This window comes from Thalassophryne amazonica, chromosome 1 (assembly GCF_902500255.1).
Source record: "Thalassophryne amazonica chromosome 1, fThaAma1.1, whole genome shotgun sequence".
NCBI classification, from domain to species: Eukaryota; Metazoa; Chordata; class Actinopteri; order Batrachoidiformes; family Batrachoididae; genus Thalassophryne; species Thalassophryne amazonica.
In genome coordinates this window covers 122,382,013-122,398,813 of record NC_047103.1, presented here as the reverse complement: position 1 = coordinate 122,398,813, position 16,801 = coordinate 122,382,013, and the positions used below count along the sequence as shown (strand labels likewise).

At 42.6% G+C, this 16,801-nt stretch overlaps 1 protein-coding gene across 1 annotated transcript in view; it reads right to left on the bottom strand.

The window, feature by feature from the left end:
* Window positions 1–16,801, bottom strand: part of LOC117513731 (DNA-binding protein SATB2-like) — a 163,995-nt gene that overhangs the window by 40,341 nt on the left and 106,853 nt on the right. The window contains exons 6-7 of the mRNA XM_034173970.1: window positions 11,529–11,631; window positions 1,066–1,116 (exon numbers count right to left, since the gene is read on the bottom strand). Of these exons, the coding sequence (XP_034029861.1) occupies window positions 1,066–1,116; window positions 11,529–11,631 (154 nt within the window). The remainder of the gene's footprint in view (window positions 1–1,065; window positions 1,117–11,528; window positions 11,632–16,801) is intronic.

Genomic DNA, 16,801 nt, shown 5'->3' with positions numbered 1-16,801 from the left:
GTGTAACTCCCTCGGCCACATAGAGTGCCACAGCCACAGCAAGCACCGGAGATCCCCGAGCTCCACAGTGAGAGAAGGCATGGGCAGGTATGGCACCAGGAGCCCACACTACCAGAAGGCTAGACAAGGCCACGGGGACTCAGGACCAGCTGCACAACAAAAGAAGTACACCCAAACTCTGCACACAGTCAGTATGAGACATAGGACATAGACCACCAGCACCAGACAGAATCCAATACTCCACAGAGTCATTGGGCCAATGCCCCACCTGGGACCTCCCACCCAAGCAAAACCGGCACCACCCATAAGCACAGTCACAGTCCCGGGGCAGGAGGACCTCACACCAGTGCCAGAGAGAGAGAGAGAGAGAGAGAGAAATACAGCTGCTGCAGCAGGCATATGCAGTCTCCAGCCACCCAAGAGGCATCCCACACCACCTAAAAGAGCTCTGAGTAAACACCCTGACTGCCACCCTGCAAGCCACTCCCTGAGGAAATGCCACGGGACACCTGAGAGCCCCAAAGTATTTGCCCAAGGGTCTCCAGCCAATACTGGAGGATCTCCAAGTTCCCCCGGCCATGCATATGTGCACCTCCACAGTCATCAGCCAGGCTCACCCAGCCAAAACCAACCCAGGCCTCATCCACTTAAATTGAGTAGTGGGTGTAGTTAATTCAATTCAGTTTAGTTAATTTATATAGCACCAAATCACAACAAAGCTGCCTCAAGGCACTTCACACAAGTAAGGTCTAAGCTTACCAACCCCTAGAGCAAGCACACATGCAACAGTGGTAAGGAAAAACTCTCTTTCATGATTACTGAGGAAGAAACCTCAAGCAGACCAGACTCAGTGGGGTGACCCATTGCTTAGGCCATTCTAACAGTTATGAGATTTATAAGTTATAAGATTTTATAAGTTTTTACCAAGCTGAAGAAACAAGAAACACAAAAACCAGAACAGATAGATATTTATTCTTTGTATTTTTGTTTGTTTGTTTAATCACCATATCACTGTAGAAGCAGGCATGTAGGGAATATGAAGTTGTTTCAAAAACATGTCCATACCTTTGATGTCTGATTTGTCCTGCGCTGACCACAGCTTCTCACTGTGTTCACCTGTACAAAGACACAACAATTAGTCAATCTTAGTTTTATATTCTCCTTTAGATCAGACCTGTCAAACGCAAGGCTCCCACAGTTAATACACTCCACAACAACTTTACATTCACATCATAAATTAAATCAAAGTATTAATTTAATGTAGCTGCTAAGACTGGTGTCAGAACCGAGGGGTACTGTAGAGTGTACACTCTACAATCAGGGATAAATCATATTTGGTGTAGGTGGTTATGTAACTGGATGCATCAGGGCCAGTGATCACCTGCCACATGTGTGTTTCTATGGAACTGAGACACATGCATTGGGTTCATTAACTGGAGACTGTCCTGTTAATCTTTTCACCAAGTTTTATGTCAACACCTTGAGCACTCTAATATCGCCAGCGAGTGAAACTGAGGTGTGTTTAAGCATGCAACTTTTGACCGATTTTCAAAAATCTGATTCCTTGGACCACTCTCAGTTCAGTTCATAATGTCAATTTTCTCCATTGTCACACTTTCCACCATCTTGGATTTGAATGGAAAACACAATAAATAAATAACAAAAATAAAATTAAGTTAAAAAAGAATAATATTTTTTTAAAAATTACAAGCCACAAATTTGATCCAATCTTAAAAAAAAATAGGCACAGTGATCTTTACACCAATACATAAAAAAGTGAATTATGAAATCTGGTTAAGCTTGGTGTGTTGGATTTATTTTCAAGTTCCAGATCCACACTTTCAGCTGGTCTCAACACTGTCAAGGACTCCATTGCAGATGTGTCCATCATTCACTTTCTCAATTTCGTATTAGACTGTGGTGGCACGGTGACTTAAACCCCCATGAGCACTGTTGCCTCACAGCAAGAAGATTGTGAGTTTGCTTCCCAACTGGACCTTTCTGTGTGGAATTTTTATGTTCTCCCAGTGTTGGGACTACTGGGACAGGCTCAAACTTCCCTCCCCCACCCCTTCGTGACTTTTAACTGGAGTAAGTGGGATAAACAATGAATGGATATGATGTGATGAATCATATGCCACATAATATCGAGGTAACAGTGACCAAACATTTGACCGTTTCTCATTTGGATGTATTACTCCACACCCTGACCGATGTTCTGACGAGATGTCATTCCTGTCGAATGTCATTCTTGTTCTCCGCGCAATGTTGTCGGGATGCAGAACTACTGATTTATGCGAAGAGAGAGACACCGGTTGCGTGCACTCCTAGCTGTTAGTGCTGCTAGCTGAGAGCAAGAGAAAGTCACATACCGACGCTGCCGCCTAAATGGATGAATTTAAGATACCATACGAAAATACTGATGTGAATTTTGATACAGAATTACCGTTTCACATTTGATGGATTTGATGGATTTTCACATTTGATGGATTACTCCACGCCCTGAACGTGTAAAAACCCTGCAAATGATGGAATTGAATACAAATGGGAATAACCCCCTTATGTCTGATGATTTGCGGACATTCATGCTGTTATCGATTGCAAATAGCCATTTTACCAGCTCTGCTAACGCGTCACCGTAAAACTCCTAAATCTCTATTTGCAACTGAATAACCAGCGTGAACATCCGCAAATCATCAGACACAACAGGGTTATTCCCTAATTAGCCCCATGACGTGGAAATTTACGATGCTACAGCAGGAAGTGGACAGTCACAGAACAACTGTGCAAAATATACAAAAATAAGGTAAAAGAAAATAAATACCAAAAACACACAGAAATCAAGTTCTGTGCAGAACAGAAATATATTCTGTAGAATACGCTATTTGTAAACAAGAATATAAGAATGCTTTGTAACATTGCACATGAGTGTTCACTGATGCCACTCATCCAGTGGCATCAATGAACACTCATTGATGCCATGTCAATGAACACTCATCCAGACTGACTGTCACGGTAACGGTCTGATATGGAAAAATATCAGACCGGAAATCAGCCAATCAGAGTGCACATACCAGCGGTGGGAGCAAAGGTGCACTGACACAAGCATGCTTGACTCACGCACGAGCACAAACTGTGTTGTGCTGGAGAGTAAACTCATCTTTAACGGGTGCAGACAGGACGCGAGAGGGGCGCCGGTGCGTGCTATTACACACAGAGAATTTTGAAATGTTCAAAAAATCTGTCACGCACAAATGTCGTGCTATGTGGTGCGATCTAATCTCCAACACGACGTGCAGCTCATCAAGTGGAGTAAAGAAGTGAACAGAGTGAGTGGTAACATCAATGGATCGCATCAGAGTGCAGCTCGCCTGAACGCTTATAACAAGAAGTTAAATCTTTTATAAACATACTTTAACAGATGCACACAAGAAGGAAAGAACATGCAACTGTTTTATCAAGCCATGACAATGTAAACAAGACAAATAATTACCTTTTTAGACTGCTCAAAATGCTTTCTGCAGGGAGTTAGGCGTGCCCCTGTGGCTCCGGCTGCAGCCTCCACTATGATTCGGGATGCAATTAGAGCCACTTTCAACAGCCAGTTTGCAGAAAAAATGAATAATCCGCCACAAAATAATTATTTTATATACGCAGCATCCAGCGCAGAGCACGTGGCAGCTGGTGGAACAAAGAACGGCATCAAGCTGTGAACACAGCGGGTGGGATCGTCACGACGACGTTCATGCTATTGCGTGAGTCACAGGCATGCTTGTGTCAGGGCACCTTAAGTCAATCTCAAGTCATCAATCTGCAAGTCCCAAGTCAAGTATCAAGTCAGCTTGCAAACAACTGGTTCAGGACTTGAGAGCGACTTGATGGTGACTTACTCCCACCTCTGGCGCATACTGTCATAACCATATAATAAAAGCTGTTATTGCACAAGAATGTGTAGTATTATTGGATGTAGGATACAGAAAAATTGTTTCTATAATGATATTAATGATTTGAGTGGTCTGAGTGGTCTGCTGGGAACAGTGGTGGTTGTGGAGTCTGACAGTAGCAGGAAGTAAGGATCTGTAGTATCACTCCTTCACGCACTTTGGGTGGAGCAGCCTGTCACTGAAGGAGCTTTCTAGTGCAGTCATGGTGTCACTCATGGGGCGGGAGGCATTCTCCAGCAGGGATGACAGCTTAGCCATCATCCTTCTTTCTCCCACCTCCTGCACTGAGTCCAGGAGACTTCCCAGGACAGAGCTGGCCTTCCGAATCACTTTGTCAAAAATACATGCAAAAGTACACTTTCATACATTTCTTGAAATTTTGGTTTTACTTCTGTTTCCAAACACATGGACTATCAGTTTTGACATGAGCTCTGTGAGCGAACTGTAGTTTATTTATTTAGTTTTACAACTTATTGTTTTTATGCTCGTCTGGAGGGAAAATGCTTGGTCACGTGATGACAAAGTCTTGGCATGTGAAGGTTGATTATTAAGCTGCTGAATATAAATAAAAAAGGGGGGAAGAATTTGAGTATTGTGTTGTTTTGTCTTTGTCACTGATGTCTGTCTTCTCCTCCCCCAGCATGCTCTCCTCCACAGGGACCTGGTTCTTATTAGGATTCGGCTCGGCTGTGAGTCACATTTTAGAGGAATTAACTGAATAAAAATTGCACTGAGGTCTGGCAGGATTTGAGGTTTTCACCTACACTGTGTGTGTGTGTGTGTGTGTTTCATTAGGGGTTAAGAGCATTTAGTTCTGTCCTGTGTGTTAAGGGTGACATTAATGTGAACCATGTGTCACAGCGCCGTCGTGCTGAGAGCTGGTGCTGACAGACAGATCAGACGAATACGTGTTGATTTGTGCGCTCGTGAGCGTGTGGGGGGTGGACAGAAGAATGGGAGAACTTTCATATAATATTAACATTTGAAGTCAGCCAATCACAATAACAAAGGAGGTGAGGCAGACGTGCGATCAGCAGTGAGTGTCAGTTCCAAAAGAGCTCTGACAGTCGTTTGGGAAAGCAACATGGAGCCGAAAGCAGCCAAACTGCTCATGTTTTGACGTGCAGAATAGGTGATCACAAAAACTGACAAAGGCAACAGAATTTAATCACAAAACATCTTGCTTTAAAATGGCACCAGCACTGATAAAAACAGTCACACACTGAGAAGACTAAAGACCACAAACTGATGGGCCGCAGTGCTCAAACGACTTGCTGCCAGGAGTCTGCTACTGTCTCTGAAAACCAGCCCAAGTGTTCCTCAAAGGAACACCTTCTACCTCAGTGAACTCTGCCACCAGGATGAAAAAGACTCCAACTCTTCCTCTGACTCAGATACTGAGTACTTTTAAGGTTCCACAAAAGTCTGTCTCCCTGGCCTCTCCAGTCCTCTCCAATAAGGGAAGTGCGCAACGCATCTGCGCATGCGTGGGTCAAACGGGGGCAAAAATTCCAACTACCAAACTCACACCGCTCCCACTGAATTTTGTATACAGTAGCATTAGCGGACTGTAAAAGTTAAGGTTTACAGGGATTGTTTCAAAGGCTTTAAGACTTAAGCGATGCATACAATAATGACAGGGGCGCATTGTGCTGTTTTCAAATGCTCAAACAGAATTTATAGGCTTGAAAGTTGGCTGAAAACACATAACAATTTTCATTGTTACGCAGATGATACCCAGCTTTATCTATCCATGAAGCCAGAGGACACACACCAATTAGCTAAACTGCAGGATTGTCTTACAGACATAAAGACATGGATGACCTCTAATTTCTTGCTTTTAAACTCAGATAAAACTGAAGTTATTGTACTTGGCCCCACAAATCTTAGAAACATGGTGTCTAACCAGATCCTTACTCTGGATGGCATTAACCTGACCTCTAGTAATACTGTGAGAAATCTTGGAGTCATTTTGATCAGGATATGTCCATTCAAAGCGCATATTAAACAAATATGTAGGACTGCTTTTTTGCATTTACGCAATATCTCTAAATCAGAAAGGTCTTGTCTCAGAGTGATGCCGAAAAAACTATTCATGCATTTATTTCCTCTAGGCTGGACTATTGTAATTCATTAAGTATCAGGTTGTCCTAAAAGTTCCCTAAAAAAGCCGTCAGTTAATTCAAAATGCTGCAGCTAGAGTACTGACGGGGACTAGAAGGAGAGAGCATATCTCACCCATATTGGCCTCTCTTCATTGGCTTCCTGTTAATTCTAGAATAGAATTTAAAATTCTTTCTTCTTACTTATAAGGTTTTGAATAATCATGTCCATCTTATCTTAGGGACCTCGTAGTACCATATCACCCCATAGAGCGCTTCGCTCTCAGACTGCAGGCTTACTTTAGTTCCTAGGGTTTGTAAGAGTAGAATGGGAGGCAGAGCCTTCAGCTTTCAGGCTCCTCTCCTGTGGAACCAGCTCCCCAATTCAGATCAGGGAGACAGACACCCTCTCTACTTTTAAGATTAGGCTTAAAACTTCCTTTTGCTAAAGCTTATAGTTAGGGCTGGATCAGGTGACCCTGAACCATCCCTTAGTTATGCTGCTATAGATTTAGACTGCTGGGGGTTCCCATGATGCACTGAGTGTTTTCTTTCTCTTTTGCTCTGTATGCACCACTCTGCATTTAATCATTAGTGATCGATCTCTGCTCCCTCCACAGCAGGTCTTTTTCCTGGTTCTCTCCCTCAGCCCCAACCAGTCCCAGCAGAAGACTGCCCCTCCCTGAGCCTGGTTCTGCTGGAGGTTTCTTCCTGTTAAAGGGAGTTTTTCCTTCCCACTGTAGCCAAGTGCTTGCTCACAGGGGGTTGTTTTGACCGTGGGGTTGTTACATAATTACTGTATGGCCTTGCCTTACAATATAAAGCGCCTTGGGGCAACTGTTTGTTTGTGATTTGGCGCTATATAAAAAAATTGATTGATTGATGATTGACTGCAAAGCTCCGCCGAGTCCACACAAAGACGGAAAGAAGAAGAAATGTGGTCGTAAACCCTGTTCATTTGACACAATTTCCCCACAGAAAAGAAAGATCCAGACGGACGTAAAAGATGGACTAAAATTATAAGTTTCTTGGCACACATTTATTTTGTCAATATCCTGAAATTGTGCTGAATTATAATGTGGCGATGATGCCATTTCGTGCATTGGCTTAATAACTGTAATGTTGCACCATGAATGACGTGGCGCGTAATATTGTAAAATTGACATGTTCTATAAATAAACTGCATGCATGCACATATCATTATATGTCTGTCAACTATATCAAAAACAAACGTGACACCAAAGAGGTTATATCAGACCCAACCCTTCCTTGTAGTAATTACGAAGCCGGCGGAGTAGTGATTTCTCATCCCTGCTTAGCAAATATTCTGCAATATCCACAGTTTTCAGACTCCGGACTTCGTCTAACCATCCGTCAGCTGCCTTCAAGGGGTCAGAAATTTGTTTGTCTCCACTATCAACAAGAGACTGGTCATTTTCGACAGCAGCGGTCTCTTCCTCCTTTGTCGGCACCAACAGTAGTTTCTGTAACGATGCAGCACCCGCAGCGCAGCCAGCTCGTCTTTCCATTTCTGTCTACTGCTGTAAGTAGTCCTGGTTGTAACAGGCATCCACAGAGCTTACAAAATGCTTTAAATTGTCAACTTTCCAGCAGTGTAAATGATCCAAATCATAGCACTCCTCGCTGCTTTCCACTGTCATAGCACGTGGTTGGTAGCCAAAAAATTTTACGTGTACCATAATGCACCACGTGGCCCGAGATGTGCACTTCACTTATATCCAAAACTGCTTCTGTCCAAAGCCTTGAAGGCCACGCTTACCAACCTTACAGATCCTTCACCACTTGGGTCTACCAGTATGTTCTTAGGTTGCCATCATGGCAGGTACTTATGGTGATGATACCCATCAGCCACTTTTGCAATGGAGGCTAGCTTACCTTGCTCTTGCACACCAAGCAAAATGTGCTAAATAGCAGAGATGGGTATGAAGTCACCAGCAACTCACTCTCAAGTCAGAATCGGCAAGTCTCAAGTCAAGTCCCAAGTCAAGTCTCAAGTTCATATGAGCATGAGTTGTTTGCAGGCTGACTTGAGAATTTGACTTGAGACTTGCTGATTCATGACTGGAGAATGACTTCACGGTGACTTTGTCTCACTTCTGCTAAACCATCACCAAAGTGTTCCCCTATGATTACGAGCCAAATGAACACTTTTAGAGCTATTTTGCACCATTTTTGTTTTGTGTGTGCACAGATAGCATTTTAAACAGGTTTAGGAGTTTTTCCAAATATCTGACAATTTGATAGTTGCCCTGGCTGTGTGTTTCGGGTCATTGTCATGCTGGAAGACCCAGCCACGACCCATCTTCAATGCTCTTACTGAGGGAAGGAGGTTGTTTGCCAAAATCTCACAATACATGACCCCATCCATCCTCCTTTCAATAAGTTGCAGTCGTCCTGTCCCCTTTGCAGAAAAGCACACCGAAAAATGATGTTTCCACCCTCACGTTTCACAGTTAGGACTATGTTCTTGGGGTTGTTCGCATCCTCCAAACACGACAAGTGGAGTTGATACCAAAAAACTCTATTCTGGTCTCATCTGACCACATGACCTTCTCCCATGCCTCCACTGGATCATCCAGTGGTCACTGGTGAACTTCAAACAGGCCTGGACATGTGCTGGCTTGAGCAGGGGGCCTTGTGTGCCCTGCAGGATTTTAAACCATGACGGCATCGTGTATTACTAATGTAATCTTTGTGACTGTGGTCCCAGCTCTCTACAGGTCATTGACCAGGTCCTCCTGTGTAGTTCTAGGCTGATTCTTGACCTTTCTCAGAATCATCCTTACCCCACAAGACGGGATTTTGCATGGAGTCACAGACTGAGGAAGATTGACAGTCATCTCGTGATTCTTCCATTTTCTAATAATTGTGCCAGCAGTTGTTGCCTTCTCACCAAGCTGCTTGCCTGTTGTCCTGTAGCCCATCCCAGCCTTGTGTAGGTCTACAATTTTATCCCTGGTGTCCTTATTCAGCTCTTTGGTCTTGGCGGTGGTGGATAGGTTTGGAGTGTGATTGATCGAGTGTGTGGACAGGTGTCTTTATTACAGGTAACAAGTTCAAACAGGTGTAATTAATACAGATAAATATTGCAGAATAGGAGGGCTTCTTAAAGAAAAACTAACATGTATGTGAGAGCCAGAATTCTTGCTGGTTGGTAGGTGATCAAGTACTTTTTTCATGCAATAAAATGCAAATTAATTATTTAAAAACCATACAATGTAATTTTTCAGAATTTTTTTTAGATTCTCTCTCTCACACTTGAAGTGTACCAATGATAGAAATTACAGACCTTTCCAGTCTTTGTAGGTGTGAAAACTTGCAAAATACTGTCCATTTTGCAAGTTTATATGTATATATATACGAGGGCTGTCAATAAAGTAACGGTCCTTTTTATTTTTTTTAAAACTATATGGATTTCATTCATATGTTTTTACGTCAGACATGCTTGAACCCTCGTGCGCATGTGTGAGTTTTTCCACGCCTGTCGGTGACGTCATTCGCCTGTGAGCACTCCTTGTGGGAGGAGTCGTCCAGCCCCTCGTTGGAATTCCTTTGTCTGAGAAGTTGCTGAGAGACTGGCGCGTTGTTTGATCAAAATTTTTTCTAAACCTGTGAGACACATCGAAGTGGACACGGTTCGAAAAATTAAGATGGTTTTCAGTGAAAATTTTAACGGCTGATGAGAGATTTTGAGGTGATTCTGTCGCTTTAAGGACTTCCCACGGTGCGAGACGTCGCTCAGCGCTCTCAGCCGCCGTCGTCAGCCTGTTCAAGCTGAAAACCTCCACATTTCAGGCTCTATTGATCCAGGACGTCGTGAGAGAACAGAGAAGTTTCAGAAGAAGTCGGTTTCAGCATTTTATCCGGATATTCCACTGTTAAAGGAGATTTTTTAATGAAAGACGTGCGGACGGGTCCGCGCGTCGGGACGCAGCCGACGCGGTGCGGCGGCACAGGAAAAACACCTCCGTGTTGATAACCATTTGTAAAATCCAGGCGGCTTTTGATGGCTTTCAGTGGAGTGAGTATATGAGAAATTGTTTAACAGGCAGGACATGTTCCAACTTGTCCTTAAGGCTTTCAACAGAGGTGTTTTTCCTGTGGCGGAGCGTCGCGGCGGCTGCGTCCCAACGCGCGGACCCGTCCGCACGTCTTTCATTAAAAAAATCTCCTTTAACAGTGGAATATCCGGATAAAATGCTGAAACCGACTTCTTCTGAAACTTCTCTGTTCTCTCACGACGTCCTGGATCAATAGAGCCTGAAATGTGGAGGTTTTCAGCTTGAACAGGCTGACGACGGCGGCTGAGAGCGCTGAGCGACGTCTCGCACCGTGGGAAGTCCTTAAAGCGACAGAATCACCTCAAAATCTCTCATCAGCCGTTAAAATTTTCACTGAAAACCAGCTTAATTTTTCGAACCATGTCCACTTCGATGTGTCTCACAGGTTTAGAAAAAATTTTGATCAAACAACGCGCCAGTCTCTCAGCAACTTCTCAGACAAAGGAATTCCGACAAGGGGCTGGACGACTCCTCCCACAAGGAGTGCTCACAGGCGAATGACGTCACCGACAGGCGTGGAAAAACTCACGCATGCGCACGAGGGTTCAAGCATGTCTGACGTAAAAACATATGAATGAAATCCATATAGTTTTTGAAAAAAATAAAGGACCCTTACTTTATTGACAGCCCTCGTATATATATATATATATATATATATATATATATATATGTATATATATATATATATATGTATATCACAAAGCGGTTTGTGTGTGGGGGGGGCTTTGAAAATGGAATTTTCAATACATTTATATAGCACTTTTCCATCTGCATCAGACACTCAAAGGGCTTTACAAATAATACCTCACATTCACCCCGATGTGAGGGTCCTGCCATACAAGGCGCTCACTGCACACCGGGAGCAGCGGGTGATTAAAGATCTTGTCCAAGGGCCCTTAGTGATTTTCCAGTCAGGTTGGGATTTGAACTGAGTATCTTCTGGTCTCAAGCCCAATGTCCAATCAAATTGCAGGGAAGCTACTGCCACTGCCCACTTTCCCCATCCACCCAACACACACACACACACACACACACACACACACACACACACACACACACACACACACACACACACACACACACACACACACACACACACACACAAAACCTTTTTGTTTGGTCTGTGCTTGTTTAGTCACTTGTCAGTTTATATTTTTTAAAATTCATGCTCATAAAAAGCTTTTAAATATACTCGTACGTAATTCAGTGATTCATTATAACTCAGTAAACATTTGTTTACCACTGAAAAGTCATGTGGGCGGGCGTCATGAGTGAATCAGTGCCTTGCTCAGTGGCATTGCTCCAAATTCAAACAGTTCTCAGATGTGTGCAGAAGAAGCATGATTCCATCACTGTGACTGAGCTGAAAATCTACGACTGTGAGGTGTGAGACACGTTACCGTGGATCCGTCTGTGCCTCTTGTACCAGCGTCCAAATTCCTGGCATTTAGCGGTGGAGACGTTGGCATAGTAGGAGCTGTTCACTATGGCTGAGATCATACTCTGTGAGACAGAGAGAGACACTGATGTAAAATAACCAAAAGTACAACAAGACAACAAGAAGGCCCACCAGAGACCTGAGCATTCACGGACTGTGGGTCACAGCATTCATTTCGCTTAACAATAAAGATAAACAACTATTTCCATTGTGGTCCTTGTTTTTTGTGTTCTGATTCGGGGTTTTGGAAATAAAAGCAACCTCCTCTGCTGTTGACCACAACATGCTGTCACATTGGGATTTGGGCAAATAGAATACTGACAATTCTGCTTTCAAAATTAAAAGCTGGAAGCGGGGGAGGAGTTAGACCATTTTTAGGGGTGCTCAAGCACCCCTAAATATATTTTAAGCACCCCTAAAAAAAAAAAAAAAATATATATATATATATATATATATATATATATATATATATATATATATATATATATATATATGCGCTTCTATACTGCTATTTTTTAAACAACCTAAAGCATTATGCCTAAATATGTTTTACAAGAGCACAGTAATTTGATCATCTCCAAATGGTTCAGTCCACGAAGTGCGCCTACATTCAACTCTCTCTCTCTCCGTCCGCAACTGCGTCTGCTCTGGCATGTGTTTGTGTCGCCTGGTGCTGCTGGTGGTGCTCATTTAGCAGAGGCGCTGTCCTGTGAGCGCTGGTGGTAACCTCGCCCAGCCACGCTGTCAAGTGATTTTTGCGAGGTATTTATTCACAGTTTATGTCTCTGAATGTGAAGAGCAAGTGCAACTTTCTGAAAAGTGCTTATTTTACTCACCTAGCAACCTATCGCAAAACACAGTATATTGCTCTACAAATAGTGCGCGCTGTGCGTGGTCAAATGTAAGATTGATTCAGTGTTGTCTTTTTTTTTTCAACTAAATCCTCTTGTCAGCTACTAAATGGTGCTGCCCTTCAATCTGTGTAGCTTCCATTAACAAATCACTCTCCTACATCAAATACCATGTACACAGATCTGACCTTAAATGCTTAGTTAAGGTCTTTAACTAAGCATTTCAGAATTAAGAGAGTAAACTTTACCACAAAGTTTAATGCACAGCATGATAATAAGTGAATAATTTAAATTCCTGCTAAAAAGGCATAAATAATAAAACTCATTTTGTATTTTAATTTGTTGGTAGTAAGTGGCAAACCAAGCCTGCAGTGCAGTGATGGATATCAGAGCATTTTTTTTCAAAAGCAAAAAAAGCTTCAGGTGAGATTTGTGCACTCTATAGACCTTATGTGATAGTAGATATGGACATTGAGAATAGCAAAGGATGGAAAGTGAAGCTCAGGGTAAACTGAATATGTGTATCAGACTGTGGAGGTGTCTTACTTGTGTTACTGGTGTTTTGGTATGAATTCTGACTTTTAAGTCACACATTTTTATTTTTCTTACTTTTAAGGACTTCATTAGATCTTGTCTGTCCTTTCTATGCTTTGCTGTTAATTCAATAAATAATTCATATTCATATATTTCTTATCCTGAACTCATTTATGTGCAGTATACAGTAGTGTTCAGAATAATAGTAGTGCTATGTGACTAAAAAGATTAATCCAGGTTTTGAGTATACAAGGTCTGTCCATAAAGTATCGTACCTTTTGATTTTTTTTAAAACTATATGGATTTGATTCATATGTTTCACGTCAGACAAGCTTGAACCCTCGTGCGCATGCTTGAGTTTTTCCACGCCTGTCTGTGAAGTCATTCGCCTGTGAGCACACCTTGTGGAAGGAGTGGTCCCGCCCCATTGTTGGATTTTCATTGTCTGGAAATGGCGGAATGATTTGGGGGTTTTTTTCCATCAGAATTTTTTCAGAAGCTGTTAGAGACTGGCACCTGGAAACCATCCGAAAATTAATCTGGCTTTCGGTGAAAATTTTACGGGCTTCACAGACCCCTTTAAGGATGCTCGGTGCACCGCGCTCTGAGCTGCGATGACGCGGCACAAGCCGGACCATTTCTAAACAGATGGCTCTGTGGATACGAGACCATCGTGTGTTCTTTCTCTGGTTATCACAAGAGCTGGACATCAGCCATTTTCCAGCAGATTTCACTTTTAACAAGAGATTCTGTCATGGAAAGCCGCGCGGAGGCTTCTCGCGTCACGACCGATTCGCTTTGGAAGCGAGACAAAGGAACACCTCCATTTTGGCGTGCCAGAGGACAAGTTCGGACATGTCTATCTCAGCTTTCAATGCTTACCAGTCGAGTGAGTTATAAGAAAAATTGTGGAGAGCTGGGCATGTCTGAACTTGTCCTCTGACACGCCGAAACGGAGGCGTTCTTTGTCTCGCTCGAACAGCGAATTGGTCGTGATGCACAAAGCCTCTGCGTGGCTTTCCACAACAAAATCTCTTGTTAAAAATTAAATCTGCCAGAAAATCATTGATGTCCAGCTCTTGTGATAACCAGAGAAAGTGCACACGACGGTCCCAGCTCCACACAGCCATCTATTTAGAAATGATCCGGTGGTTCGTGCCTGTCGTCGCAGCTCGGAGCGCGGCACGCCGAGCGCCATGGTGGGCCATCCTTAAAGCTGTAGTAATAGTCCTTATTCTCTGTGAAGCCCGTAAAATTTTCACCGAAAGCCAGATAAATTTTTCGAATGGATTCCAGGTGCCAGTCTCTAACAGCTTCTGAAAAAATTCTGATGGAAAAAAACTCCAAATCATTCCGCCATTTCCAGACAATGAAAATCCGACGATGGGGCGGGACCACTCCTCCCACAAGGCGTGCTCACAGGCGAATGACGTCACCGACAGGCGTGGAAAAACTCATACATACGCACAGGGGTTCAAGCTTGTCTGATGTGAAAACATCAATCAAATCAATTTTATTTATATAGCGCCAAATCACAACAACCAGTTGCCCCAAGGCGCTTTGTCTCCTCGAGATGTTTCCTCTGCGTTTGCAGCAAAACACATCAGTGGACTCCGTAGGGAGTTAAGCTATGGCAGCAGGTGAGTTGGAGCCCCAGGGCCGAGGGTCCCTGACTGTGTGACCAAGGTGGAGCTGAGAATCTCCTGTGACAAGCTGCTGGACATGGATGTGTTATCAAAGTCTGACCCCCTCTGTGTACTTTTTGTAAACAGCTCAGGACCCCACTGGTATGAGGTTGGTCGGACAGAGAAAATTATGAACTGCCTTAATCCCAAGCCGAGAAGATGATCAAACTTGACTATCTAGAGGAAGTAAAAGTCATAACAAGGTTTCCGTAGGTGAACCTGCGGAATCCATATAGTTTAAAAAAAAAATAAAAGGTACGATACTTTATGGACAGACCTCATATTTCTTATTGTTACATGGGAAACAAGGGACCAGTAGATTCTCACAAATCCAACAAGACCAAGTATTCATGATATGCACACTCTTAAGGCTATGAAATTGGGCTATTAGTAAAAAAAAAGGAGAAAAGGGGGTGTTCACAATAATAGTAGCATCTGCTGTTGACGCTACAAACTCAAAACTATTATGTTCAAACTGCTTTTTTAGCAATCCTGTGAATCACTAAACTAGTATTTAGTTGTATAACCACAGTTTTTCATGATTTCTCCACATCTGCGAGGCATTAAGTTTGTTGGTTTGGAACCAAGATTTTGCTCATTTACTAGTGTGCTTGGGGTCATTGTCTTGTTGAAACACCCATTTCAAGGGCATGTCCTCTTCAGCATAAGGCAACATGACCTCTTCAAGTATTTTGACATATCCAAACTGATCCATGATACCTGGTATGCGATATATAGGCCCAACACCATAGTAGGAGAAACATGCCCATATCATGATGCTTGCACCACCATGCTTCACTGTCTTCACTGTGAACTGTGGCTTGAATTCAGAGTTTGGGGGTCGTATCACAAACTGTCTGTGGCCCTTGGACCCAAAAAGAACAATTTTACTCTCATCAATGCACAAAATATGCCTCCATTTCTCTTTAGGCCAGTTGATGTGTTCTTTGGCAAATTGTAACCTCTTCTGCACATGTCTTTTATTTAACAGAGGGACTTTGCGGGGGATTCTTGCAAATAAATTAGCTTCACACAGGCGTCTTCTAACTGTCACAGCACTTACAGGTAACTCCAGACTGTCTTTGATCATTCTGGAGCTGATCAGTGGGTGAGCCTTTGCCATTATGGTTATTCTTCTATCCATTTTGATAGTTGTTTTCCTTTTTCTTCCACGCGGCTCTGGTTTTTTTGGTCCATTTTAAAGCATTGGAGATCATTGTAGATGAACAGCCTATTATTTTTTGCACCTGCGTATAAGTTTTCCCCTCTCCAATTAACTTTTTAATCAAACTACGCTGTACTTCTGAACAATGTCTCGAACGTCCCATTTTCCTCAGGCTTTCAAAGAGAAAAGCATGTTCAACAGGTGCTGGCTTCATCCTTAAATAGGGGACACCTGATTCACACCTGTTTGTTCCACAAAATTGCTGAACTCACTGACTGAATGCCACACTGCTGTTATAGTGAACATCCCCTTTTCTACTTTTTTACTAATAGCCCAATTTCATAGCCTTAAGAGTGTGCATATCATGAATGCTTGGTCTTGTCGGATTTGTGAGAATCTACTGAATCTACTGGTACCTTGTTTCCCATGTAACAATAAGAAATATACTCAAAACCTGGATTAATCTTTTTAGTCACATAGCACTACTATTATTCTGAACACTACTGTACATCTGTGTTCTCCATCCAGCCTTATAGTGGAGTGCTGCTGTAGCTGTGCTAAACCAGGTCCTCCTGCACACGGCACTAAACCTCACTGATCATAACAACTGCAACTACTTTTTATGACTTACAACGTGGATGTGCGTGCTGCCAGAAAAACCGAGACATCAATCAGTTTGTAGAATAAATAAATGAATAGCCAAAACTAAAACACAATCTAAGTAATGCCTAAAACTGTCTAAATATAATTGAAAAGTGATACCAGGGTGAGTGTTCTGTACTACGTACTATGACAATAATCTGTTAAGATGAAATAAAAAAATCTTCAATAACTATAGGCTCATAAGACTAATATAAAAACAAAGATAATATACTTTACTCAGCCTCTGAATATTTCAGACCTGCTCCTAAGTTGCAATTACTATTTGCCCTCACCACATTAGGAGATTGAATTATTTGTTATATAAACTGCACCAGAATGCAGGAATTTTATGTATGGG